Source organism: Rhodnius prolixus, unplaced genomic scaffold (genome assembly GCF_049639745.1).
Source record: "Rhodnius prolixus isolate KJV_2025 unplaced genomic scaffold, Rpr scaffold_7, whole genome shotgun sequence".
Lineage (NCBI taxonomy): Eukaryota > Metazoa > Arthropoda > Insecta > Hemiptera > Reduviidae > Rhodnius > Rhodnius prolixus.
This window is the reverse complement of record NW_027411582.1, coordinates 5,033,306-5,061,084: the sequence shown is the minus strand read 5'-3', so window position 1 is coordinate 5,061,084 and position 27,779 is coordinate 5,033,306. Positions and strand designations below refer to the sequence as shown.

General features: G+C 30.6%; 1 protein-coding gene across 5 annotated transcripts; it reads left to right on the top strand.

The window, feature by feature from the left end:
- The first annotated feature begins 965 nt into the window (after positions 1 to 965).
- LOC141446820 (high affinity cationic amino acid transporter 1-like) lies at positions 966 to 21,570 on the top strand. Of its 5 annotated transcripts, XM_074113635.1 has the most exons (14): positions 966 to 1,028; positions 1,097 to 1,188; positions 2,125 to 2,256; positions 9,781 to 10,006; positions 10,878 to 11,006; positions 11,683 to 11,838; positions 12,502 to 12,747; positions 13,744 to 13,868; positions 14,604 to 14,707; positions 16,162 to 16,404; positions 17,178 to 17,329; positions 17,927 to 18,093; positions 20,551 to 20,659; positions 21,231 to 21,568. In XM_074113635.1, the coding sequence occupies exons 4-14, from the start codon at positions 9,808 to 9,810 to the stop codon at positions 21,296 to 21,298; spliced, it is 1,698 nt and encodes a 565-aa protein (XP_073969736.1). In that variant the 5' UTR covers positions 966 to 1,028; positions 1,097 to 1,188; positions 2,125 to 2,256; positions 9,781 to 9,807; the 3' UTR covers positions 21,299 to 21,568. The 5 variants fall into 5 exon arrangements, with proteins under 5 accessions (XP_073969736.1, XP_073969735.1, XP_073969739.1 ...); XM_074113634.1 differs by lacking the exons at positions 966 to 1,028; positions 1,097 to 1,188; positions 2,125 to 2,256 and adding an exon at positions 3,502 to 3,832 and having other exon boundaries at positions 21,231 to 21,567; XM_074113638.1 differs by lacking the exons at positions 966 to 1,028; positions 1,097 to 1,188; positions 2,125 to 2,256 and adding an exon at positions 7,294 to 7,388.
- The last annotated feature ends 6,209 nt before the right edge of the window (positions 21,571 to 27,779 follow it).

The window sequence follows — 27,779 nt, the reverse complement described above, 5'->3', positions numbered from 1 at the left end:
TGAGCTATTTCAACTTTTTATTTTTTTAGTGGTGGATGTGTTAAACCGTACAGCTGATGATGATATTACTGCCATTACTTGAATAAAACGAGAACTGCAAAGCTAATATCTATTGTGATCCTGGGTTCGATACCCGGTCTAGGTCTTGAATTTTGTTTACTGATTAATATGAGAACTTTGCAGTAAAGTATGTTTGCTAACGACCACCTAATAAAATAGGCATTGTTTTACTTTTAATTGAATAAAATGGTATTTCGGTTTGGAGGAAGTGTGCAACCTGCTTCAATTTTGGAATTCTACAGTTAATCACTTCCATTCGAGTATTTTTTCTAGCTAAAATGATATGTACTGCGTCGATGTGGTATCAAATGGTCCACGAGCATCTTGGATGAAATGTGGTACACATGTGGCCTAGGTGATGAGAACTGAATTTGCGGTTGAACCACAACTAGTGATTATCGTATAAAATCTATTTTCAGGAAACAGTGAATGAGTGACACGAAAGACTTGTGGGAATAGATCCGACTATAACCCCATGATAGAATGCGATATCCTTCGATTACTAGCATTCCCTACTCCACTCACCGAAATATTGAATCTTAGCGAAATGTTCGTCGGTATTAAAATTTCTCTAATGGGGATTTCTGAAGAGATTGCATCACATCATTCTTAAAACCTTAATTATAAAGGTAGTAAGCACGGGATATTACCATTCTAGCTTCAGGAAAAGTTTGCGTTATTAATTTATTATTTATTAATAAAGGAAAAGTTTTTTCGTTAATTTTTATGCTACCTTTGTATATCATTTAAATTACTTCTCTGCAAAAAAAAAAGGTGTATACTTAAAAAACAAATCTTCATGTCTTTTCTTTTATTTAAATAAAGAAAATTTTAATTTAAGTTAAAAAATATACATATGCATGCCTTGAAGAGTATCAGCATTTCTTAGAGGGAGGTTATATATAACCTACTTAATCACTATCACTTGAAGGAGTTAGTTATCGCTTATCAGACTTTAGAGTACGAAGGTATGTGGCATCAAATTCTTATAGTCATTAAATTTATAGATTAAATACAATAATTTGATTGTTTTTAGATGAAAATCGCTAAGCTTGGAATATTAACTTTGCAGGAGCTTTTGCTCCTGAGGCAGCGATGTGATCTCTGTAGAAATTTAAACAACTGGAGGTAACTTACTTTTTAAATAATCACATTGAAATTGCCGATCTGGCCTTTCAATTATTGCTGATAAAAATTGCGTTCCCATCAGAATAAATTACATGCTTTCTCGCAAAGTGAATTTTTACTTTGATTTTAGTATAACGTTATAAAAAAAAATTAGTTTCCGAGATAAATAATTGAAGTGTAACATTTCCTCCAGATTTTTTACCATCTTGATTATAGTTTGTGCATTTTTTAATTAATTTAGAAAAAAACAGGAAGGAAAAATTAATTATTCATAAAACGAAATTAATTGAAAATTATTCCAACCTGCTCCACGACCTAATATGCTTTTAATGAATCTATCCTGTTTGTTCCATTCTGTTAAATTGTCTACGATTATTGACTGACGGTTTTTTTTTTATTTACCTTTCACTTTATTATAATTATTTTCTTCCATCCTTGCAAGGGTTTTTAAATGGCCATTATTTTGAACATCCAAGTGAAGGATGTTGGCCCAAAACAAAAGATACTTGTGGATATAGTGACATAGAATTAATGATAATATTATTTATTTATTATGCTTACCTGGCGTCGAGGATGCCATGATTAATGTTAATAGTTGTCTGTCATTAGTAATTAGGTAAATAATTATTAGTTATTAGCTAGTTCATGCATATTAATTAGGTGATTTTTTTTTTAAACATTTGTTTACTTTAAGTTGCCATAATGGAATTATTTTTTTGGGATATACTCAAATCGAAGATTATTTTATTTCTCATGCACAATTAAATCCTAGAAACGGTGCTGCATTAATTTTAGTTAAGTTTTAACGAGCAAATATTATTAATCATGGCCTACAAACTTTGATTAAAATATCTAATTTTGGGCTAGCTCTTTCACTATAACGAAAGACAAGCTGATTTGCAAGGAATTATTTAAATGAAGTTATTGTTCTTGCAGCACAGTAACAGTTATGAGTACAATTGAAGATTTAAAGCAGATACACTCTTTAGAAAGATATGTCAGAGAAAGTTCGTTCCTCCTGGGATGCTGCTTTTTTGAAGAATGCTGAGGATTGATAAGGAATAACAGGTATTTGTACGAAAATATTCTCGTTGTTTAGTATTCTCAAAAACAGAACTGAAAATTGGAGATCGTTGATAATACATTTAGTATTAAGGGAGAGGATTCATTCAAAGGTTTCTCTTGATGTTGTTTTAGTTTTTACAATTATTTCTTACGATATTTCTTAAATTTATATTTATTGAAAGTTTAGGCGTAACTTATAAGGCCTGTACAAATACATCTTATTTGATAGGAAGTTGCAAGAGATTTCATAAGTTGTATGACTTACCTCTAAACCGTCATCTAAAGAAATGAACTAGTCTTATCATTTCGTATAGTTAACAAGGTTTACAAAATGGCAGATCTTATAAAAAAATATCTGGTTTGAATACTTATGCGCCTTTTCTGTTTCTAAAAGTATAGAGGTTTTCTTTTCAGTATTTAAATTTTTACTATTGGTTTCCATTTAATTCATAACTTGGGATTTTAGCTGATTGAGTAAAATTCAATTGTTCTTAGATCGAAGCCTATCCTGCCCCTTCATAGAAATGTCCTAAATTTAATTTTCCGTGAAAAGTAATTCGAAACAAATCTAACAGTAGAAGTGCTGTAGTCAGAATTTTCAGGGAAAAATGCTTCAAATAAAATTTCCTTGATCCATCTGTTTGCGATCAGTGTATGAGGTTTACAGGAAATAGTTCCGAGGCTTTTTGAGAAAAACCGATACCTGGTGAAATGTCGATCTAGAAATTAGTACATACCTAATAGTTTTCGAGAGATTTCTATCGTTTGTTACTGACAGCTGTGGTGGTGTACTTTTGAACTAAACATTATTTTTAGGCATCCTTTGATTTTTGTTTTGACTATATATAGTTTCTAAATACTTCTTTTTTGGGGGGGTAGGGGAGGATCTTAGAATCTGAAAATGGGTATTTTCTATGAAAACTATTGTATATTGTATATTTTACATGATCTCTATACTTCCTCTAAATCTAGGGTTAAGGAGCAAAAAACGAATTCTATGAAAGAAATATTTCGCAAAATTAGCGAAAAACGTCAAGACATATATTTCGAAATCACTCATAAAAAATGGAAACCAACCATCGTATCACTCATTTAAGATATAATATTTAATAATAATCCACTTTATCCCACACTTTTTTTTCTTTGTGTTTTGATAAGAATTAAGTGATTAAACTCATTGAAGTAGCTAAAAATTTCACCTGAGTACGTATGAGTTTTATGTCCGTGGCAGGAGTAAGAGATAGTGTAAATTAGTCTCGTCAGTCAGTAGTCGTTCGGATATCATACTGTGTACGTCGTGAAGAGTTCGTGCTATTGCCATTGTGCAATTATTTAAACGGAACTTATTTATTAGAGCTTGTTTGCTTCATTTTCATAAAAATTCAAGAAATAATGCGCTACAAGTATTTTTATAAGAATATAGTTTTTATTTTGCCTTAATTTCTGACTTTTTGTTTTTGTTTTAAGTGATTATTCTAGTGAATATTTGTGATTTATTCATACAGGGTGAACTTTAAATAATCAGTCTAGTAGAGCTTAATAAACAATACCAAAAATGATAAAAAATTTATTCTCTAAGGTAAGAAATTAATTTATAAAAAAATTATTAAAGATTTTTTCCTTAAACCGTGTTAGCTTAAACGTCATCACTTTCTCCTCTGAAACAGTAAGTTTACGATTAAAATTCATTTAAAATCTGTACTAATCTAAACAGGAAGGTAAAACGAACTTGTCCATGTTTTTTGCCAAATTGAATTTTTACCGGAAGTAGTTTCAAGGAACTCCCCCCCCCCATTATTGCGAAAAATATCTGTTGTGAACACAGAAAAGGTATCAGAAAATGCTTCTGATGAAAGAAACGTGATTCAGTGGAACCTCTCTAATATCGACGTACTCTGAGAAGTTTAGAGAAGAGACATTGCTAGAGATAAGTCATTAAGAGAAGAGTTTCATCCTTCACTTACAAAATCTGCGTAAATGAAAAATCCTGGATAGGCGTTTCAAATAATAGAAATAGACCGGCTAGTAATTGAAGGTAGGAAGCTAAGTTTTTTGTATTTCTGCCAAATAACATTGGAACTATTAGCAAGCAATTTGCTAAAATCTAAATGGTAAAGTGGCACTTTAGGTTGAACCCAATTTCTTAAGATTTGTAACTTTTCACTACCTACTTAAGAATATTGTACTGGTGGTGGGAGGCCGTACATTTCGATTAAATTTTTTTGTTTGTCCCCTCCCAAAAAAAAATTGTAGCCCAACACTAGGATAACGAAGGTAAACAATTTAAGGAAAATAGAGCTACTTTTAAGAAAATCTCACAGACTTAAGTAATCCATTCAGTAAAGTGGCACAACAGGAAATGGAATTTCATCCAACAAGAATTTTATCTACATATTCAGTTCCCTTTTAAAATATGCATGTACGGAAATTTTACTAAAATGGCCCATTGTGCGAAAGTGAAACTAACTTCTCTCTCTCAGAAGTACCATTAATTGAATTTTCCATAGAATATGTTACAAATGAAGTTTGTAAACCACAATGAGTGGAATGTGTGGGAAATTAAAGAAAAAACCAGTGCTATTTTCACGAAAATCTCAAAAAAGTGAAGAAAAAACCACATTCATAAAAGTAGTAAATGTGATTGAGGGATTTTTCGACCTCGTTAGGTTGGAGTCGGTTCTCCATAATAAAGCCCAATCTGAATTAAAGTTTTAGAGAAATTTCATTCTCTCTCTCACTCACTTACACACTAACAGATCATTTTCTATAAATCACATTTTCTGCCTCATGGGACCACAAAACGGATATTTCCAGTGTAAACTCGGAATGGAAAATTGGTTAAGATTACTACACTTTTCTTGTCTAGTAAGAAAAGACAAAAAACACCACTACAGTATTTTTTGTTTGGTTTTGGGTCCTTCTTTGCATTTCCTCGTATTGCTGAAAATTATATAAAAAATATTTACAATGTAGTCTTCAAGGATTTTTTTTTAATATTTATTTAAATGCCCGTAAAAAATGTTTAATTATCTTTTATGGTATTTCTATTCTAGTTCTCTCTTTTCCTTTTTTGACATTTACCTCCAGCTGATGTTTTATATCTTGACGAATACAATTTTTATAATTTATAATTTAAATATTTAATAAATAATTAAAGTAAAAATCTGTTGCAAACTTTCCCAAATATAAAACTTATTCAGCAATATAAGAAATGAAATTTTCAGAAATAACATGAAAAAATAACAGAAAAATATAAATTATTTATTGGGACTTCAAACTTTTCGATTTTCTTCAAATTTATATTATATTACTTTTAATTGGATTTCTTTTATCTAATGTTATGCAAGTAAACGTAAATGTTTTATCAAATATCTCATGAGGTCTCATTAAACTTAAATGAAATGTTATGCTTATATACCCTGAAGACGAAGTTAAGAGAAAACCGACTGAATCAACTGTGAGAAATACTCAAAACATTCAAAATACCGTTTAATAAAGGTTCTAATTCTAATTTAGGATTTTTTCTTCTTTAAATTCAAGTTTTTGACAAAACAATTCTACATTATAGTGTATATTGTAAAAAACGCCAAAACAGAACTTCTTTAGACTCAGTCAGTTCTGCAGATTTTACTCTGATTACTTGAAATAATATGTGCTGATATAATCATGGTTTTCTTGAAAACCTACTATTGATCTTATTATTTGTAGGGAAACAAATACTCCATTCTAAACAAAAATATAATGCTGTTTTTTACAAAAACGGTCAATTTATGTTTTTAAACTCCACTATTTGCAGTTATCCCAATTACCGTGAGATAGTTGAAAGAAAGAAATTAAGTAATGTTTTGGGGCCTAATCCTTTTTGAAGGGTAGGCGATGGTTTTCTTCACGAGGAGTTAAAGAAGGAGGAAGTGACATAATATCCTAGTCTGAGACAAGCGATCTGTTTAGCGAATTATAACCGTAACAGATCAGAAGCTTGCCTTGGCCAGAGTAAAGATAAATTCCCCAAACTGGGGAGTTTCCTCTTGGAACATTGACGACTCATAGGGCACCCAAAGAAGTGAGTCTAGAACGTGATGGTACTTGCAGATTCCGTGGGGAGATAAAGGAAATTCAAATTCACATCCTAACTGAAAGCGATTCCACTATTCAAGGAATATTCAGACCCCTGGGCAATTACCCTTGTGCCGGAAGAGCGCTTATCGTTGACCTTATTATTGTACAAAAGGCCGTTCATTATTTTTTTTTTATAACTATTACAAGATAATATGAACATCTAATTTATTTGAGGAAATAGTGTCCAAGGAGGGAGGTGATATTTGGATCAGAAAAACTGAATAACGCTCCATTTTCCTTTATCTCAACTTAGTTATTGATTTATAAGTTTCTTTTACAAAACTTAAATATAATACTTCGTAATATTTATATAGCGAGCAAAATGTTCGTTTCCTTTTACTTTTCTGTGTCTTATTTTGATTCGATTTTCTTTTCCGATACTAGGTTTTTGACTTCATCAACTAGAACTGTGATTACGGTTCAGACTCTCGATCACAAGCCATGCTCATGTGTTAAAACGGTAACTACTTCATTAGCTTGGAAAATGTTATTTAGTTCAATATGTTCAAAAATAATGCTCATGCATCTTAGATTAAAGAAAAATAAGTATCTTAGAGAATCTGTTGTCTTTTTTAAATTTCTTTTACTTTTTCATTAAGTTATTTAAAGACCTTCAACTAGTCGTTTTATAAAATGCTATATCAGTTGAAAATTTAGCACGCTTAATAACTTAAAACTAAACGCCTAGAACAACATCCAATTTTTAAGTTTATTTATTGGGTAAAAATCTGTAAATTGTACATCGACCGAATGAGTTTTGCTATTAAGACTTTATAATTAAAACTAGAAGTTTTGATCTAGTCCATTTATCAAAACTCCCAAAACTTATGTACTTGGTGTTTAATGTAATTATAGAATTTAAATTTAAATTAGTTGTTCACTAATAGTATCTCCTCACTCACTACCATTGCAGTAGATGAATGGAAAATCACAATACAGTACTCATTGGTTAACCATGACAACAACTTCTCCCCATGACAAGGTTATAAGAAGGAAGTGTGCAATTTAAATTCAAGGTACAGATTTAGATCAAATCACTAAACATATGCAAAGCGCGAATTATTCTTCCTAATTCATCTATTTTGTAATACATTTTAACACTTTTTTCTGAAATTATCTTTTGATGTAAGAAATTAGTACAAAATATTTGAATACCGCACGTAATCATATTTATTGGCAAATTTAGAAAAGACAATTCGTTTCTTCGCTAAATTTAATAGTAGTATAATATATGTGAATATTTCAATTGGTTAAACTTTTTTTAGAATTTTGTTTATTTAAATATTTATACAGTAATTATATTCTTCACATTCAATATTGAATAAAATCGTATAAAATGTAAGTAATTTAAATTCTTAACTTTTCTTGGTTCATTCTCACATTATACTAAAAAAATAAAAAGGCCTTTATTTCACGAACTTTAATCAGTTACATTAATTGCTAACTTAATCCATTGAGCTTTGTACTGGATTTAGAGAAACAATTGAAAATTACTAGCTGGTTATAAATAATAATACTGTAACAGCATGAAGTGGTTCTATTCATCTTGTTTACACTTATTAAATTTCAAAACCTTTATTTTTATTTTTAACGTGTTAGCGGTTGGTACTTGGTAGGTAACAGATAATCAGGCTGTTCACTATTGCTTAGTTTTGGCATAAGGGAGTTCCTTTGAAGTTAAAAGGTAATCTACCTGTAATATTATTGATCACAGTTGCAAATTAGAATTGATTGCCATTGATTTCGTAATAGAAATTGATAAAAAAATTTGGTAAATGAGAGATTTTGTTATCAGTAATGATAAAATAATTCTCTTCATTTAAAATTTGCTGTATCAAGACGTAAGAATATATTAAAACTTACGTTCCTACAATGTGAAGGTAACATATAAGTGTTTTTTCCTATAATTAAATAAAATTCCGTTTTAAAGGCATACGACTACCTCTTATTTAAGGCTTACTCAAGGTTTTAACTGAAACATTTTCTTGTGGCTCTGAATTTTTTGAAATTTATTCACTACTTACTAACATTATACACATTTTATAATCGTATATGGCACGGATGTGACACCTCAGAGTGATACCAACCCCTATTATACTCCGTAATACTCCAACAAAGGCTTTTCGAGCACAATTAATTGAAATATGTATTCAGTATGTTCCTGTGTGTGAAATTTAGATGTAATGGAATATGTTCAGTAAAGAGGTGCTTTTGGTCGGGGAATTTCCTTCAATCGTAGAATTTCAACCTCTGCTGTTGTGAACAGTAGATTGACGTTAGGGAAAAAAATAACTGAGTAGTCTGCGAGTAGTGGATTGTAACGCGGAGATCACGGGTTTGAATCCTGCTGCTAGCCCTTAGATTTTCTCTTCCAAGGTGCTTCGTACAGTTCACTGTCCGGTGATGGACAGTCCATTGTCTAGAGACTGCACTAAAAAAACCTTCGGGCGCCAACGACTTCAGATTTTGACGTGCCTTGTATATAAATATATATGAATAGAAATGTGGGGAGCTACTTGCGATTTATCGGAAATTAAGCAAAACAAAATGTTTGGGTCAGATGAGAATCAAAGTGAAAAAGTATAGCCTTTAAGAAGGTAAAGAAACTTCCTAATAAGCTTGTTTGTTTGGTTTAAATTTTGAGTTTTGTGTGTAATTTTTTGAAAATTATTTAAAGGGAATAAAAAGTAGTTGAAACGCGTGTTTAATTGACTTAATTTATTAATGAGAAATAAAGGAAATTTTTAGCTCAAAGTAGCAAACAGAAGTCATAATAATAAATAGAAAACGCCTGATAATTACACGATAATGGCAGAATAATGTCAAGTGTGTCCATATTGAAAAAAGAGACCTTTAAAATTTTAAACATATTTAAAAAGTTCCTTAAATTATGCTGTTTTTTCTGTTTTGTTCTAAGGTACTTCCTATTTTAAGCACTTAATTTCATAAAAAATACAACCTTTCGTTCGTTGTTATAGACACAATCAATTTTGTTTTGGTTTATCCATTATTACCCGGGTTTATAATTTTCAATATCAACAATATGTTACAAACGTATCCACGATACCTAATTGGTAGATGGACGTAAGTCCGCCTGAAAAAAATAGGCATTACTTTAGTTTTTTATTGTATCTTGAGCCGTAAGAAGATAATCGCTCTTAGCTTTAATATACAGCTTACCTTTTGTTTCAAGCAATTTGATTTAAAAGAATTGATTTTAGTTTGTAAATATTTCTGTGGAATATCAGCACTAGAATTTATTTTTGTTAGTTAAGGATGAGCTTAAAAATGCTAAAGGTAGCATAATAAAATTTGCATTTCAACATTTTTAATTACTGCTAGAACCCACTTCAACAATTTTTTTTCTTTTAAATGCAATTATAATTTGTAAAATGTTAATTTTTCCAGAAAATATGGCAGAGCATATGGGGAAAAATGAGCCGAAAGAAGGAATTCTTCTACGAAGAAGAAACCGAACTGAAGAGAGTGCTGAACGTGTTCGACTTAACATTTCTGGGCATCGGATCCATGTTGGGTATGGGTGTCTATATAATGGTCGGAGATCTGGCGAACAAGGTCGGTCCTGCCATGGTTGTATCGTTCATTATGGCAGGTATTGCCAGTACTTTATCTGGTAAGTTTCTTTTTAGTAAATAATTATCATATTTTTAAATTTATATTAAAGTGCTTTTTATTTTTCGTATGTTTTATAGAAAAAGTATATTTATGCTATTTTAAAGAAAAATCTTTTGAGCCGCATTCAAGTCTATCCGATAAACTGAATAATCTATTAAAATAAAGCGATACTTCCGGCCATCTATTTTGGCTAAAACCTTATTGTGCCATCCTCTATAGAGTCCTTGAAAAAAATAACTCTTGTATGGTCATGCTATTATTTTAAAAAGACCAAATGTTTGTTGACTTAATGTAAAGTTGATGGTGCACTGTCTTAAAATTGTATTTTTAAATGTAAGTGGATCTTTCAGAGTACTCTTAAAATTCATTACCTTACATTGGATTTCCTACAAAAGCGATAGGTCTTTTTCCAAATTGAAGTACCTAAAAACTAGTGAATCACATTTCTGGTTAAGCGACTTCTTCAAACTCCTTATTCTTACTAATTTCAGTAAGGAAAAAAGTGCAAAATGGGTCTGAAGAAGAGAAGTCCCACAACACTACCTAGAAATCAAGATATCTATCATCTTATCAAAAAACTTCCGGACCTTCCCATGGGAATCCTGCGTAAAAGCACTAAACATTTACAGCCGTAACACTCAAACAATGAACATTCACTCGACACTGGTCGAGTTGGTTCGAAATGTTTCTGAGATTGTTGCCATCAAAGCTGTTTTTTTTTTTAATTCTATTACTTCCGGTTTGCATCCGCCTTGACTAATGAAAGGTAAACGATTTCATTTCCAATTAACGTGATCATCATCTATAGCAAACTATTATAAACTAATTCTTGTGTAATCTTTTTTCAGTTAGTATTTATTTATTTCCAGCAATGTGCTATGCTGAGTTTGCGGGACGAACTCCAGGCACTGGCTCTGCTTATGCCTACTGTTATATAACAATTGGTGAATTCATAGCGTTTATACTTGGCTGGAATCTCTGCCTGGAATTTGTTATTGGTGAGTTTTTATTTTGTAAAAGTTAGTTGTTTACATTAACCCATCTTGAAGGAAGAATACTGTTTAGAAAATAAAGTAGAACCTAATCTATCTTAACATCGACTGGAAGCAAAAGAACAGAAAGGTCGTTTTTTGTAGACCACATCCACCTTCCTTGGAAATTCTTCTTAATCTACCATCACTAAATATCTACATCCAATTCGTGGATAGAGCTAAGGCAAGGAGGCTGTTAGCTCCTGCTCTAGGCACAGCGAAGAGTTGAAGGGAAAGTTTTCTTCTGACGGTATAGCTTTCAAATTTGCTATTCCATACAGTCTTAGAATCGTGGGCCGCCAGTGCTTCAGTGTGGTACACTGACGGTCCAAGACGGAAGAAGAAGGGGTAAAAACTGGGGTGTACCGGGCTAAACCGAGGTTTGATACTTCAGATTGCCTTGATAGGCTAGCTACAGTCTTTCAGGCGAAGAAACTCAGTGTTGCCGTGACCTTAAAACTGGAAATAATCAATTCCAGATTCGTCATCTTCTAGGCATCCAGGCAGCTTTACAAGGCTACATAAGCCTATGTAAGTCCTATGTAAATGCTATTGTGGGATTGTTTAGTAATCCTTAGAGAATTGTCAGTTCATTCGTTTGAATTGTGAATTGAGAATAATGTTAAGGACTTTTTTTTTACAGGTACAGCTTGTCTGGCACGAGGTATGAGTGGATATGTTGATTCACTATTTAGCGGTGCAATAGGGCATTATCTGAACAGCACAATGCACATGAAATACGAATATCTATCCCATTATCCAGACTTTTTCTCATTTGCTCTCATGATAATTTTTACTGGTAAGTTATAGTTTACAATATAGATATTTATATTAGCTACTTGCTCTACCCAAAAAATAAAAAAAATGCACTTCCTTAAATTAGGTAGCTAAATTAGTTTAGATTTAGTTAGATATTTCACCTCTGGTGTTTAACTAAGGCAAATTTATTTACCCAATTCCAATTTTGATTGACACCCCTGTTGAGCAATCAAGCTGATGACATCTTTCATAAAACAATCGTTCGACCTCAATTTGCAAAAACATTTCACACTTTTCTATAACATGTAGAAAGGTTGCATTTGTTAGCCAGTTTTAAATATAATAGAATAGCGTAGGAAATAAAGGATCGGTGCTTAAGTCATACCGCACGATCATCAAGCATCTTGGAACAGTTGGCGTCGTCAAGTTCCACTAGCCAAGGAAAAGATATCAAAAGATGATATCGTTCACATTTAAAATACGCCCCGTAATGTTTGAGAACGATTGTTAATCAAGTTTGTTTGTTTGTTAAAGGTATGATTAACATCTTTGCCATTTTATCTCCCATTGAACTGATGTATTGTTAAGCTAATTAAGTAAAATGAATGTTGCAAGGTAACTCTACTTGTTTTGGGTGGTGCAATGTTTTTTTGCTCTCAATTTATTAGAACCTAAGTCTTTTCTTCTTCTTTTTTTTTTAAAGCCATTATCAGTTCTGGAGTCAAAGAGTCAACAACATTTAACAATATATTCGTCACAATCAATAGTATAACCATCGTAGTACTTGTGGTTGTGGGTATCATACATGTGAATCCCAAGAATTGGTCCTTACCACCTTCTCCAGGTGGCGGAGTTGGAGGCTTCATGCCGTATGGATTCTCCAGTGTGATGGAAGGCGCGGCTACATGTTTCTACGCTTACACAGGATTCGACACTGTGGCCACTACAGGTGAGATAACTTAGAGATTTCTTTTTTTTAATTATTTGTTTATTCTAATTAATAATATTTTTGTGTAAAGGTGGCCCTTGTGTCAGATAATCGATTCTTATCTTTAGTTTTGTTTTATCAATTCTGACTAATCCTTTTTTCAATTAACTGTAAGTTGACTCATGCCTATTTGCAGACAAATCCTGCTGGGAGAAAATTGTGTTTCACATTCTTCTTCATTATAAGAAAATTAGACATTAAATGAGTGCACACTTGGCTTTCTCTTACTTAGGATCGTCAAAATTGCATATTCATTGTTGAGATGGGCGGATGTAGTGGTTTACTACAAATTCGTTTTTGGAAAACTTACTAATTACTACCCCTCGTCTACGTCACCTAAGTTGACTCTTTCGTAAGTTAAACTCATTGGTAGCTTAAGCCCCGACTGAAAAAATAAAGTAGGCGATTACTTTACTTTCATTTACTAATGGGGGGTTTTATTGTTTTGTAATAAATTAATACAAAAATATATGTTTTTAATGTTTCGTGTAATCAGCCGGTTATTTTTATCAAAAAATTATAGGTCCCATTATCATCACATTCCAGATGCTTACACTGTATTTAGATTTAAGTCATAAACAAAAACTTTAGTATCAAACTTTAAATTTGTCTACATTTCTTTTGCTTTAGAAAACAACCAAAAGATCTCTCTTCTTTCACGGGGTCCTAATAAACTTGGATTTTTTTCAAAAAAATATGTGTTTTATCAGATCAGAAGAACTAGGCCTTTATATGATAAATGTGGAGGATAAGGTGACAGAAGTATATCCTAACTACATAGATAGAGGATTCAAGGGATAGTTATCTAAAAAGAAGGCCATCTTATTCTCTTTTTTTTTTAGTTTTAATTTCTAATGTAACATGATTCAGTTATCCAAATTTTGTTTCATTAAATTTTATTCTTCACAAAATGTTCATCTTTTAAGATTAAAAATAACAAATTCTCTTTTGATTCAGGTGCAGAAGCAAAAAATCCTAAAAAAACAATACCGTTGGCACTTGTGCTGAGTATATCATGCGCAGTTATAGTTTACACCTGTATTTCAACTACCTTCACCTTAATGTGGCCGTATACGGATCCGGTAAATATTTAATATAATTTTGTATAAAGAACCTTCAATCGAAAGCGCATAGAGTTTTCTTTAGATCATGTCTTTATATTATAAAACAATCATCATTGTTATAACAGTTAATGATTTATAGGAAGTTAAGTTTTGCAGGTTTTCATTTTCATTCAAATTTCGAGCCTCAAATTATCTTCTTATTGTTCATATTTCTATGAAACTTTGTTCAATTGTAGAGATTTCTTAGCTTTATAACTAGTAAATGTATTATTTTGCATTAATGCAATATTATGCCCGATTGCATTAAATCATAACCTTATTAAAGCAAACAATTGGGTTGATTTAAAATATATTTATTTCCTTATTAAATAGAAAAAAAGGAGTGTTTATCACTTATTTACATCAAGGAATTTTTAAATAAGTTGCAAAAATTCTGCTAAATTATGGTCACATTACGCAGTCATATGATAGAACATAAACTAGAAACAATAACGTCCTCAAAGGAAACAGTAACCTTCCTCACTCAAGTTAGCAAGTATAATACGAGGTGGAAACGAAAGTGGAGTCGTAATGTAATCCTAATGATGGATGAAAGTGCGATACCGTTCAAAAATACAATAAAAATGAATGCTGATAAAATCAACTAGAAACAATACTCAGCATATTAGAATTTGAATAATATTTATGGTGAGATAATTTCATTCATGTTATCTTTTTTTATTTGATTGTAATATACTAATTATTTGATTTCAGCATCTAATTAACAATCCGCCATATCCCTATGTATTGGATAAGTTAGAACTTTCTGTAGTAAAGTGGTTTGTGATTGTGGGTGCAACAGCTGCAGTTACTGGCTGGTAAGTGCATATTATCTTAGTTACGCATTTTAATGAAATTAATTTATTAGTGATTGTTAATGTGGCTAATGACGTATTTCAGCTAAAACACCTGTCCCTCATTACTGTAATTCTCGTGCTGTTTTTATTCGTTTGATATCATTAAAGTAAATAAATACTGAAACGACTTTATTTCTACCGTTATCAAGTATCTGAAATTCACTTTCTCATGCCAAAGTATTGAGTTCATGCCAAATTTTTGTATCGGGGTTTACACAGGAAATATCTATGTATTCTAAAGTAGTCTACGAATTTTTCAAAATATCTCAAAAACCGAAAAAAACAGAGGAAGAAACCTTACAATTAGATTTAGTCCCATCATGAGACCTAATTTAAACCCTTCCATTTAGGGTCCCTCAGAATGTTGTTAGGGTTCGCAGTGCTACTGATAGTATCTGATTTTATTCGTCCTTGCACACATTTTTATTGTATCCCTGACCGATTTTGGACTAATCACCAGAGGAAGAATAATTTAGAAATAAAATGAACGCTATTTTGACAACTAAGTTTTTCCAGTTTGAATTCAATCGTGTTTTCGTTTGAATACATTTTTGTGAATCTTGCAAATTGAATGATAATTTTGAGTAAGAGTTGAACCTAATTATTGATAACAACTTCTATATTTTTTTATATTTTCTGTATCTCGCATGAAAGTTGTAGCAGTTCAATACGTACATTTTCTCCTAACTTGGAATAAAGAAGAAAAAAAAATCTCCTGTTTCTCCTACACTTCTAGTTGTCTCAAGATTAGTTGATAATTATTCAAGATTTAGTTGGTCGAACAGCATAAAAAAATTAACACAGTATTTAATTAATTAACGACAGTAAGCACAGACCAGTTAACTAAACGAACAATTACTGGTGATTATTATTTTAATGTTTGGAAGCGTTTGATGTCCAGAATTTGTTGAATTCGTCCAGAATATCAGGATGGATACAGTGTTGTTGCTTGCATGATAATGCACCATCCAGTCATTGCTTATTTTCTGTACGATTGTTTTTTTGCAAAAAAAATTACTTCTGAATATTGAATCATCTCCTCTATTCGCCTGTTTTTTTTTTTTTTTAGCAAGGAAGGCTAATTTATAAACGAGGTCGGGTAAATTTCCTTCTTTTACTTTACACTGCAAAAAAGGCTATGGTAGATAAGGGAGTCGGCAGTCCTGAAAAAGAGGAATCACAACAGGGAAGGCATACAAATTGTTAGGTTTACGTTGTGTGTAGTTTACTAATAATATTCGATTAAGAATTTAGAGATAACATAGTCTTAAGCCGAACTTAATCGCAATAGAACGTAGAATTTTATCACTTCTGATATGTTTTTTTAAAATATGATTTCCAAAATATTAACAATACCTTTACTTTAATAATATGTTATTTATATTAATTTGTTTTTTGTTTTGTTTTTTTTCTAGCCTCCTAGCTTCATTGTTTGGAATGGCAAGAATTTTCTATTCAATAGCTTACGATGGACTGATATTTAAATATCTATCAAAGGTGAACAGCTGCACTAGAACACCTGTCAGATCGACTGCTATTTCTGGCCTACTGACTGGCCTAATATCGATATTGTTCAGCACTGAACAGTTAATCGAAATGACATCATTAGGTACATTGATGGCCTACACCATGGTTGCTGTTTGTGTATTGATTTTAAGGTATACTTTTTTTATACTTGTAGAATTTATGATTGAATCTTTAAAACTTGAGATTAGTAGTGAGGAAAAGTGATGAGAACCTTCACTTACTTTGTTTGTTACTTTCTCTTAAGGATGAGGGGAAAAAAAAGTGCTATACAGATTTTCAATTTTATCAGTCTGTCAAAAACACTACTTAAAATATTTTTTCAGGAAAATTCTATTTGCAAATTAAATTCTATTGTAAATTAAAGTAATTCGCGTACAAAAATGATATGTTTACATAAAAATAATTAAACCTACACTTAAAAAATAAAATTCTATGATGAATTGTAAGTAGAAATTTACTAAAAATTAGGTCGAGCGTGAACAATGAACGCAACTTAGTGCAATTATGATAGCTTCACTAAAGGACATTCTTTTAATCATAATCAAAAACTAGGAAAATCACGGACAACATACGTGATTGGCTTAAAAGAGTAAACTGTAAAGTGTAATAACCTTATCATTTGTTTAGCAGTTCTAAGTTTAAAGAAATTAGTGTGAAATTTTGAGTTAATAATAAAACCAATAATTGTTTACTTAAACAAGCTCGAAGGTGAAATGGTTTACAAGCTTAAATAATGATTTTCTGCGAGATTAGCATCCCATTGAGTTAGAGTTGTTTGAACTGTTGAAAGCTCTTAAGAATGTGGAGAAATTACCTTCTCCTTTGTGTTGTATAACTCTCTAAAACAGCGCAGTGAAAACGGTCATCATTTTGAATTAATGTTTCTATTTTGTTCACCCCACAGATACGAAGACAAAGAAATGCAATCCAGTTCTCAATATTTTGAACAATACAAAGATTATGGATTTAGTAATAAACTACTTAATGTGCCTAAAGTTTCATTGAAACCAAATCAATTAACTAGTTCTATAGTTAAATGGTGTACATTAATTGTTGGTATGTATGACTTAACTTTTAATTAGTACTTTATCGCTTGGGTTTTGTAAGTTGGAAGTCTTGGAATATAGTTAAATATAAATAAATCTTTTTACAAAAAAAAAAGACTTATAAAAGGACCATCTAAAATCTAAGGAACGGTTTTCAAAATTATTACACATTTAGTAATACTTTTACTTGGAATGCAATATTTTCACGTAGATTCCAATAGTTCTCATTTCCAATGAGAAAAAATAGGTTTTATAATTAAGAATTTTAATACCTTTTACGTGACACTACTTTTGCATTTAGCAATTCACTACTTTGATAAACTTATAACTGACTCTAAGATAAAAGCGTGTAATATCGTTTTTACAGATTATAATTTGTTGTTAGTTATTATTCGCTCTACTAAAACTAAAACGTTTATTAGTTTCAGAGAGTAAGTACAAAAGATGTTTGTTACTTTTAGGCTTTTACAAAACCGTTGAGAATTTTATCTATGTCCGAAAACTCCATGGTTATGAAATTTTAAGCACTGACACGCCGCCCTGTCAGTCTCAAAACTCGTCATGGATGTATTATCTTATAATAGGAATTTTTTTTCTCACTTTTCAGCTTTTATGTGCGTCTGTTTAGGCGCAATATTTGCATTTGGCAGCAATTACCTACTGAACAGTGAACCGTTTGTGATCTTCGCAGCAGTATTATTAGCGATATTGATAATATTTTTTACGATTATTATTGGCCGACAGCCACAATCTAAGGTGAAGTTATCATTTAAGGTGAGTAATTAAATAGATTAAAACTATTTGATTTTCTTTTTATATACAGGGTGACCAAAGTTATATGCTCCACCCACTTTTTTTTTTAACGGCGGGAAATTTCGAAAAAATAAAAAACACGTATTTAATCATTTTTAGTCTAGTTTATTTTTAGTGATTGACCCATTTTTTTAAACCCTTTTATCTCGAGATACAGCATCCAACTTTGGTTTTTCAAATGGAACGTTATATTTTTTGTTGCATATTTTTGTAGTATTTGAGCTCCTAAAAACAACAAAAATTTTTTTTTTGAAATAGGTTAGGTTTTTCAAAAGTTATGGGTATTTAAAATATGAAAAACAAATTTCAGTTTTCTGTCAAAATTACGTTATTTTTTTTAAAGAATCTATTCAAACTGGGCACAACCAACGGATAGGCAAGCCAAAACTCTGGACTCCCACGCTTTGCTTGTAGCAGCACTTATGGTGGCGAAGTCAAGATCTAGGCAGGCTAGAGTTATTCGACGTTCAGGTTGTTTTTCCTACAAACGTTTGGGTGGAGTTATAGGAAATCAACTAATCGGCCCATACTTCTACAGAGAGAACTTAACTGGTGAAAGGTATCCAACTTTTTTTTCAGAGACATTTTGCCAGTTCCGCTTGAAGATGTTCATCTACAACGTCGGATAGATATGTATTTTCAACAAGATGGTTGCCCGGCGAGAGTGGTTCGAGGTTACCTGGACAGAAATTTCCATTAAAAGTGCTTAGGGACTCATTGCCCGATCCAATGGCCACCTCGATCTCCGGACTTAACCCAAATGGACTATATTTTGTGGGGATACCTAAAAAAATAAAGTGTAAAGTATCCTTAATCCCGTGGCTTCAGTCGATGATCTGAAACGTCGAATAACTCTAGCCTGCCTAGATCTTGACTTCGCCACCATAAGTGCTGCTACAAGCAAAGCGTGGGAGCCCAGTTTGAATAGATTCTTTAAAAAAAATAACGTAATTTTGACAGTAAACTGAAATTTGTTTTTCATATTTTAAATACCCATAACTTTTGAAAAACCTAACCGATTTCAAAGAATTTTTTGTTGTTGTTTTTAGGAGCTCAAATACTACAAAAATATGCAACAACAAATATAACGTTCCATTTGAAAAACAAAAATTGGATGCTGTATCTCGAGATACAAGGGTTTAAAAAAATGGGTCAATCACTGAAAATAAACTAGACTAAAAATGATTAAATACGTGTTTTTTATTTTTTCGAAATTTTCCGCCATTAAAAAAAAAGTGGGTGGAGCATATAACTTTGGTCACCCTGTATAAGCGATTTACATAGCCATTAGATTTGATTCTTAGAAAGAGTATTCTTACTCTGGATCTAATAAAGTACGATTTAAGTGGAGTATAGCTCTATCAGTGATTCAAAATGGATTGATTGAAATATGTTATATGGGGCATTTGAAGCATGATATTATACAAAGGTAAATTTTAAAGACAGTTTAAGGGAAAAAGCTAGGCACATCGCATTTGATTATTCTGTACCATAACAGTGATAGTGGATCAAGTTAATGTGAAAGAAATGACATACCTGTAATGTTCAGATAAGGACTGAAAAGGAACAACCAGAGAGAATAAAAAAGTGATCCATTTTGGAATAGTTGCAAATTACTTTGGCTAAATGGTTTTCAACTGTTAAATCCCTTAAGATTTATTTCATTTTTGGTTTTTATGAATTTTTATTTTTTTTGTTCCCTCAAACAGGATTTATTTTCAATTTAGAATACGAGGAGAAAATTGAAGACAAATTAGTAAGGGGATAAAAGGCTGGGTTCATACAAAAAAACCACTTCATTTTCAGAAAATATATTTAAGCAAAGTTAGAAATCGATATAAAAAAAATGATTTCGATGATAAATTTAAATTTTACTCGATATGTTTATAATGGAGGCTGATGACTGAGTGCCCTTACTCCTGATTTATTGGAAATGCCCGCTAGTTTTACATTTTACTTAGTTGTCACCCTTAGTTGCATTTTATAATAATCAAACTATAGACAACCATATTCTACAGAAGATATGCATGCGTTTTTTTGGCAGTAATCTGGTTCCAAGTCATTTCTTTGGTACAGTAGTAAAACTGATTAAACTGCAGCTAGGACTATCTCTAAATTGATTAATCGCCTTTGATTCTTAAGAAAATGAGCCGTTGTTGAATTAATTGATAAACTGATGTTACCTCATCGGAGATGCATGCAGTTCGAGATAACATCTTAGAAATGATTGCTGGTTCAATTTCTGATCGAAGTATTGTCGCATATAGAAGTGCCGTTTGTATGGTGAGCGAATCTATTAGGCTAGGCGGGTGTCGAGGGGAAGTTACCGTACGTCACTTCAGATTCTATAAACATAAAACTTGAATAATGATGACTCTCATTCATCATCATTAACTTAAATTTTGATGTCAATTGCAGGTGTATCCAGTTCCTCTCCTCCCGGTAATCTGTATATTTATCAATGTATATCTTATGTTAAAACTCAATCACTTAACTTGGATTAGATTTTTCATCTGGCTAGTCTTAGGTAAGTTTTCTTTTCATTTTATCTCTAAAAAAACACGCTTATTTAAGCGTTATCTTTTTAACACAGTTTAAAGTAACAGGTTCAAACTTGTTCTCAAAATTTTATGACGTAGATAAACCTGGTGTGACACTCTGAAGACTTTCTAAATACCATAATTGTATTTTCTTGAAAGAAAATAGGATAAACCAAACTTAGTTTTCCAAGTTTAAATTAAACTTTTTAGTAACTGCCAGGACAATTCACAAAGCTCTAATACGTACATGTATACGTTTATGTATAGATACACATCAGTTTAGACAGATAATTTTTCTACAAATTTGGAATATTAGATAAACATTTCATACTTATAAACATACAGATTATTAGAATTTACAAGAAAATGAAGCTGCAGTTTGGAACAGAGTTTAACTTCACGTTTCCTTAGAAAATCTGTGTTTAAATTAAAAGTTAAGTAGAAAAAAATTCTAAATAACAACACAAAGTAAAAACACACAACTCATACAATGATTATTCTATGATAAATTAGTTGACCTACAAAACAAAATAATTCTCCAACTTTTGTAATTCCCAGGTTTACTAATGTATTTCTGTTACGGAATCTGGAATAGTGAAGAAGGAAAACCAAGGATTGTAAAATGACTAGGACTTATTTTGACTAAGTTATTTTATATTAATTTATTAAATACTATTTTTTAGGTTTTTTAATATGTAAATATAATTAATTAGATAATAATTTTGTAAATATATGTATTTTAATGTTTGTAATGTATTTAAAAAAACAGAGACTCTAAAAAAATTAAAATATAAACATTTTGTTAGTAATTTTAAATTTATTAGATCATTAATTTAATTTTTTGGTTTTTTATTTTAAATTTTATTGTTATTGTATAAAAAAAGTATAAAAAGAATCCTGTATCTTACTTTTAATTTTATATCCCTTCATTAGTTTTTGTAAACAGAAATATTATTTTGTACTCCTTTCACATAGAATTGGTTTCCCATATATCTTGATACAGTAAGTGAAGTAAGATTGCTTGGTGACAACGTGACCAGAAGTTCTTTGAGTGGGGAGCGAATCTTTTTCACAAATCTGCTGATTCAAACGCTGAAGAAGGATTTTCAAATTACGAATCTAGTTAGAATTAGGAAAAACAGGTGTAATTTGATTTAATGATGGCTATTGGACAAGTAAATCAACAGAGTTATTTGTCTAAGCTAATTTCTTCAATATTATTATTATTTTAATGATGAGTGCTTAAAACGCACTATCGCAAAATTTTATTATTTGCTATTTATTCTAGTGCTATTTGTTATCGTCATCTGTATTACACGATCTGTATTAGCGGCGAAGGATCTGCGCTACCCAATGTCCTGGGTAGATTCATATTTGTGAAAAATAACAAAAGAAACAGAAACATTTGTAGAGTCCAGGACAAAAACTGAGACCTGGATTCTCCAGGAGGCCTGATTTTCATTTATAAAAAAAACAAATTGAATAAATTTAAGAGGAAACAGGTACCTCCGCGTTTGTAATGGCTGAACCAATTGTAAATGGCTAAACTATTGATTTATGTAGTAATAATTAAATATGAGCGTCGATAATTCTCGATAACCAAATCTGAGAAGGTTAACAATATTACTACAACCTTAGCCTATACTGCAGCAAACCTTGTACGCAGCTCAAAAGCACCGCAGTCTATATTAATTTTAATATAATTTAGATGTTTTGCTTAGAAGTTACACTTTATTACAGTACCTATGACTAACAGAATTTAGGCAAAGATACTACTTCGAACCTGTTATCCTTAAAATGTAGTTGATCATTCAAACATACAGTTTATTTTAAACATTTTTTAATTTATATTTTATTATTATTCGCAGGTTTAATTAACACACAATTTGTTATTGTTCATTTTCAATTTTTTTGAAACTTTTGAGGGTGGAAATAACAAACAGGCTAGAGTGAGTATTATATGAACATTTTTTACATATCAACTAGCGAAACATAAGGTTTTTTAACGTTTAGACGTATTCTGGGAAGGGAAGTAGATATGTAGTTTCGCCATTAGGATTGCCCGAAATTTTGTTATTCAACTATAACCATTAAACAAAGAAGTTTTAAAATAAACTTTTTGAGAAGTTCTTTGTCTCTAGAATGTTTAACGATCCACAGATGGCATTCTTGTGGGGCTCTTTGTCTATATTTGCCTGATAAGTTAATTTCTGAGAGAAGAACTGAAATAACTTCGGAACACCTGGGTCCAACTTCAATTAGTTCAGTACTTTTTTAACTATCTAATTAACTTTGACAAACTCGTTAAAATTAACCTTTCCAAATCTTGTCCTACCCGCTTTTGTATTTTGCTTCAAATTTAATTTATTTACTGTCGCCTTCTGTTCGCTGCTGAACAGCTTGCTGAACTTTGTGATTGCCCTGGATATTACAAAGTTGCCCGGACGTGGAAAGAGTAAGAAATCGAGAGTTTGCGAAGTAAGAACATAAAAATTCTCCCACTCCTTCACATAACTGTTTCTCGACTAAAAATTCACTTCGATCTCTCACACTAGACAGAAAAGAAATGAACCAAACTATTCATTTATCTTCTTTTAAGCATTTTGGGCAGACGCCAAAAACTCTGTAATCAATAAGTTGATGCTGCTGTAACTAAGTCAGTGAAAACTTTACATACCTTAGTAAACTGATTGTATTATCTATTTGCATTAAGCGATAACTTCCTGAGAAATTAAAAAACTTGTTTTTGCATCATTACTGCTTTAAGGACTTCTTGCAGGTAAGCAACATTTTATGTGTATACTATTATTTCTCATTACGAGTTGATGTGATCAGAAGTATTTATGAAATTGACATGTTTCCAAGACAGTTGATAATAGATGCATTTTAAGTGTACGCATGTAATTTAAAAAAGTTGATTTAAGTCTTCATTATTTTGTTTCATAAAAATGTTTCAACGGTCATAAGTAGGTAGATTTAGTTCGTAATACATGTTAATACTTTTTGGTCGTCTTTATTACTGTAAATTGCTAATTACGATTATGTATTTGGAAATTACGAACTTCCACATTTCTCTCATTTAAAGGGGAGAGTAATCTCCATGAAATTTAAATTAATAATCTGAAGTTTAATAACGTCCTAGAATTATGGACCTTGGATTTAGCAAGGTTCGCACCAGTAGTTTTAAATTCTAACTTATTAAAAATTTGTTTTTTTTTTTTCTAAATATTTATAAATTACAATGAAAACAATTGTATAAATAATAGTTTATATAATTTTTTATTTTTGTTCTCAGCGTTCTTTCGACATTCTAATGGTAATTCTGATCTAGTTTAATTCAAACAAATGGCTGGGTTGATAACATTGGTGACATTTTATCCAGTGTAACACATTTTAACTCCTATAGCAACAGTAAGTACATGTTTTCAGCTTACAGCATGTTGTTTCTCAGTTAAGATATTATGTCGTATTATCTAAAGATAAATAATAAAGTATACAGCAATAGATTAGTGCAACAATTTGCTTAAATTCAAACTATCAAGAAGGTACATGAACTTAGATTTACAATTAAAAAAATAATAAAAAAAAAGTGGATGTCCTTACACTTTTAATGATTCTCTATCATCTTAGAACTTTTTAGTGTTCAAATTGGTATACTGAAGAGAATTATTATTATGTCATAAACATAAGTGTTGTACAAATTGCACATTCAAAATATTTAATTATACAATTTGATGAATCTTTTTACTTCTTCAAAACTGAAATTTTCGCAACAATTAAGTCAAGTATCTCAAATAACAGATGGGGCATGTTGTCTTCCGCTATTATAATAATAAATCTTTATTAATAATTACATAAATTTGACAAAAATTACTTCTTAGTATAATGAATGTCACTATGTTAGTTTTACAACCGTTAGAGAGTGGGTAAATGAACTCATACTTATATTCAAAATTAATAAAAATAAAAACCAAAAGATAAAATGAGTAAATCGTACTAACAAAAAATAAAAACAAAAGTAAACCAACTTATGGTGGTAATAAACTAAATTTATAAACACTTTAATAAACAATAAAAAGATAAAATCAAAATTTCCTCTCCTTAGTTTTATTCAACAGGTGTAAACTGGTATCTCAAAACTAAATGTGACATCTACATAATACTCATATTTCTGCGTAAATATGCAGATTTACAATAATTAACAAGTGCCATCAGCAAACCGACCATCTCTACGGTGGAGAGATAAGTTCTTTTAACGCATTTATATCTTAGATCACCATACGCTGGACATTTAGTCAAAAAGTGATGCAAATCTTCCACAACCTCCATATTACACATTAGACACACATCTAGTTCATCTTTAAATGGACAGTTGTTTAATTTTAATGCACCATTTCTTACTTTAATAATCCATCTTAGATGGTCTAAGGACATATTACTGGTCAGGTAATGATCATCACCCAAATTGAATTCAAGCACTCTACATAATCAACGAACTTGTTTTTGAACCGTGTCTCTAAACATATTCGAATATTCTGGAATATACCATACCACTCAGAAACATTACTAAGTGACAGAACAGTTTCCATATTTAGACTGTTCATTACTTTTTTAATATGGTTAAATCCGCTATTATAACCCATTTCATTATTTTGAAGGTTCCTTCTATACTTCCAGTAAGTACGACCTTTTTTGCGAGGTAATTCGCATCCATTCTATTTTGATAATAAACTAAACTAGATTCTCTAATTGTGGAACTGTTCTTCAAGTATTCTTATCTATTATTTACTACGTTCAGAGTAATACTATATAAACTAAAACTTTTTTTCATATAAATTTTTATCTTTGTAGCTAAAATAAGTTTTAATTTTCTGAATGAAGGTTTTAATTTGATTATCTGTGTATATACATATATATACTTACATATATATATAAAGTAGAATATTAGTATCATATTTGTTGTTGTATTGTTCAATTAGAGTAATCTTTTTAATAAATAATAAGTGTGTTTTTTGAAAATATATTTCATTTTCTTTGAAAGAAAGGGTTAGGTTCTTTAAAAAATTATTTAAACCTTCCTATCAATGCTTCAGTTTTATAGCAGTCACATTTATTTAATTTTTATGAATACATAATTAATTATTATAAATGTTTTTTTCTGTCTAGGTTCTTAATTCAAGCTAAACTCAGTAAAAACTAATGATTTTAAGTACATAAATATTGTTGATTGTACATAATGTTGATTTTCAGATTAAATACCTCTGATACTGGAGTACTGCCTGCAAAACTGTTCATCAATAGAAACCCAAGTGAAATAGACGTAAATCATCTATCCTAGGAAATTTTTGAGAAGAATCAATTAATAAAACAAGTATTATGTAGTTACTATACGTAATATGCACGTTAATTTCAGAATGTAATGTTAGAATTTTTACTTCAAATTACATGTTCTTTGTTTTTAATAAAATGTTTAATTTTTTTGCTGTATTTAAAAATAAAATATATATAAATTTAGAAAAATAATCTTATTTACTCTCCTTTTCATCTCAAAAAAAAAAAAGGAAAAGTTCAAAAACGTCGATAGCGAACAGACAACAGAATGAAAGAAATAATTTCCAAAAATAAAAATAAACTGTTGAAGATGTTTTATTAACATGTTTGTTACATGTATGTAACATGAAAAAAGATTACAAATAGCTGCGAGAGTGGAAGGAATAAAAAATAAAACTTTAAAAACGGGTTAAAAAACCATTGGAAATAGTCTCTTAATTTCACTGTAATGCTGCTGTTTCTGCAATTGATAGTTAATCTTAAAGGCAATTCTAGGATGTATATGTCGATCTGTTTAGAAAATCAAGAAGTAAAAACTATTGGGGAAAAGTAACTGGCTGTATGGCGAAAGCCAATGCCAAAAAAAGAAAATTAGTTCCAAAAATGGTCACAAGGTAGCAGCACTTACTGGACTTGTCAAATATATAAACTTATTTTAGTTTACATATTTGCCACCAGGTAGCACTCAAACTGTATGTACAACTGCTAAGATTTCTCTTCAGTACGACTTGAGTGTTGAAGGGGAATATGTCGCTCTGCCGCTCGTCACCTTCAATATATCTACTATAGTCACAGATCATCAATCATCAAATATGAAAAAGGTATGATAACATGTTATGTCTGTCTAGTCTAAAAATCACTGTCATAAACTAGTATTAAGAATTGTAAAAAACTATTCAAACATCAAGTATGAAATAGGTATCATGACATTTGTCTGTCTGGGCAAAATAAGAATTATTCTAAAATATAAATCATAAACGTATTAAAATTTCAAAAAACTATTCAAATATGAAATAGGTACAATGACATATGTCTTGTCCATTCAAAAATAAGAATTATTTTCAAATATAAATAAATATAAATAGGTACAATGACATATGTCTTGTCCATTCAAAAATAAGAATTATTTTCAAATATAAATAAATATAAATGCCCCACCCTCCCGCCCAGCAAAAATAACCTTACCTATATACTCGAGCAGTACTACTGCACACACGAGAAGCAGGATGCATTTTTTTCAGCATAAAACAATTTATTTTACCTTACTTCTGGTATCATTAATTAGCATACACTTAATGCCATCTGACTGCAATATTTCCTAATTAAAAAAAGCTCGAGCTACATAAGAATTAATAAAAACAATGTGGAGTTAATAACGAATGAACTGCAGTACGTACTGTCACACCTAGGTAATAGAACAATCGCTACTTTAAAGATTAAACATTCTCTTTCAAGACTTCAGAGGCCTTTTTTATGTTTTCTTTTTTCATATTTTTTTCAATTTCTTATTATTTAAGAGATTAAAAGGAAAAATAAATACAATATTATTAATTAACAAGTTTTTTATTATTTAAAAATAATTTATAAACTTTTTTACAATAATTTCTTTGCAGAGTTTGAGAAAACTTCAATCGACTGGTACTCTCCGAATTTATTTACATGGAGAAAAGTGATAAGAAAATGTAATTACATTGTAAAATTAATAATGAAAGGTTTATTACATCAAATGTTTACAATCTAAAGTTTAGAGTATAAAATAAGGATATCTATAAAGTA

Excerpts from the sequence above, each read along its gene's own strand:
- LOC141446820 (XM_074113634.1), top strand. The coding sequence starts at position 3,809 with ATGATAAAAAATTTATTCTCTAAG. Across the intron at positions 3,833-9,780 it reads TAAAAAATTTATTCTCTAAG|AAAATATGGCAGAGCATATG; the intron begins GTAAGAAATTAA and ends TAATTTTTCCAG. Across the intron at positions 18,094-20,550 it reads AGGTGAAGTTATCATTTAAG|GTGTATCCAGTTCCTCTCCT; the intron begins GTGAGTAATTAA and ends TGTCAATTGCAG.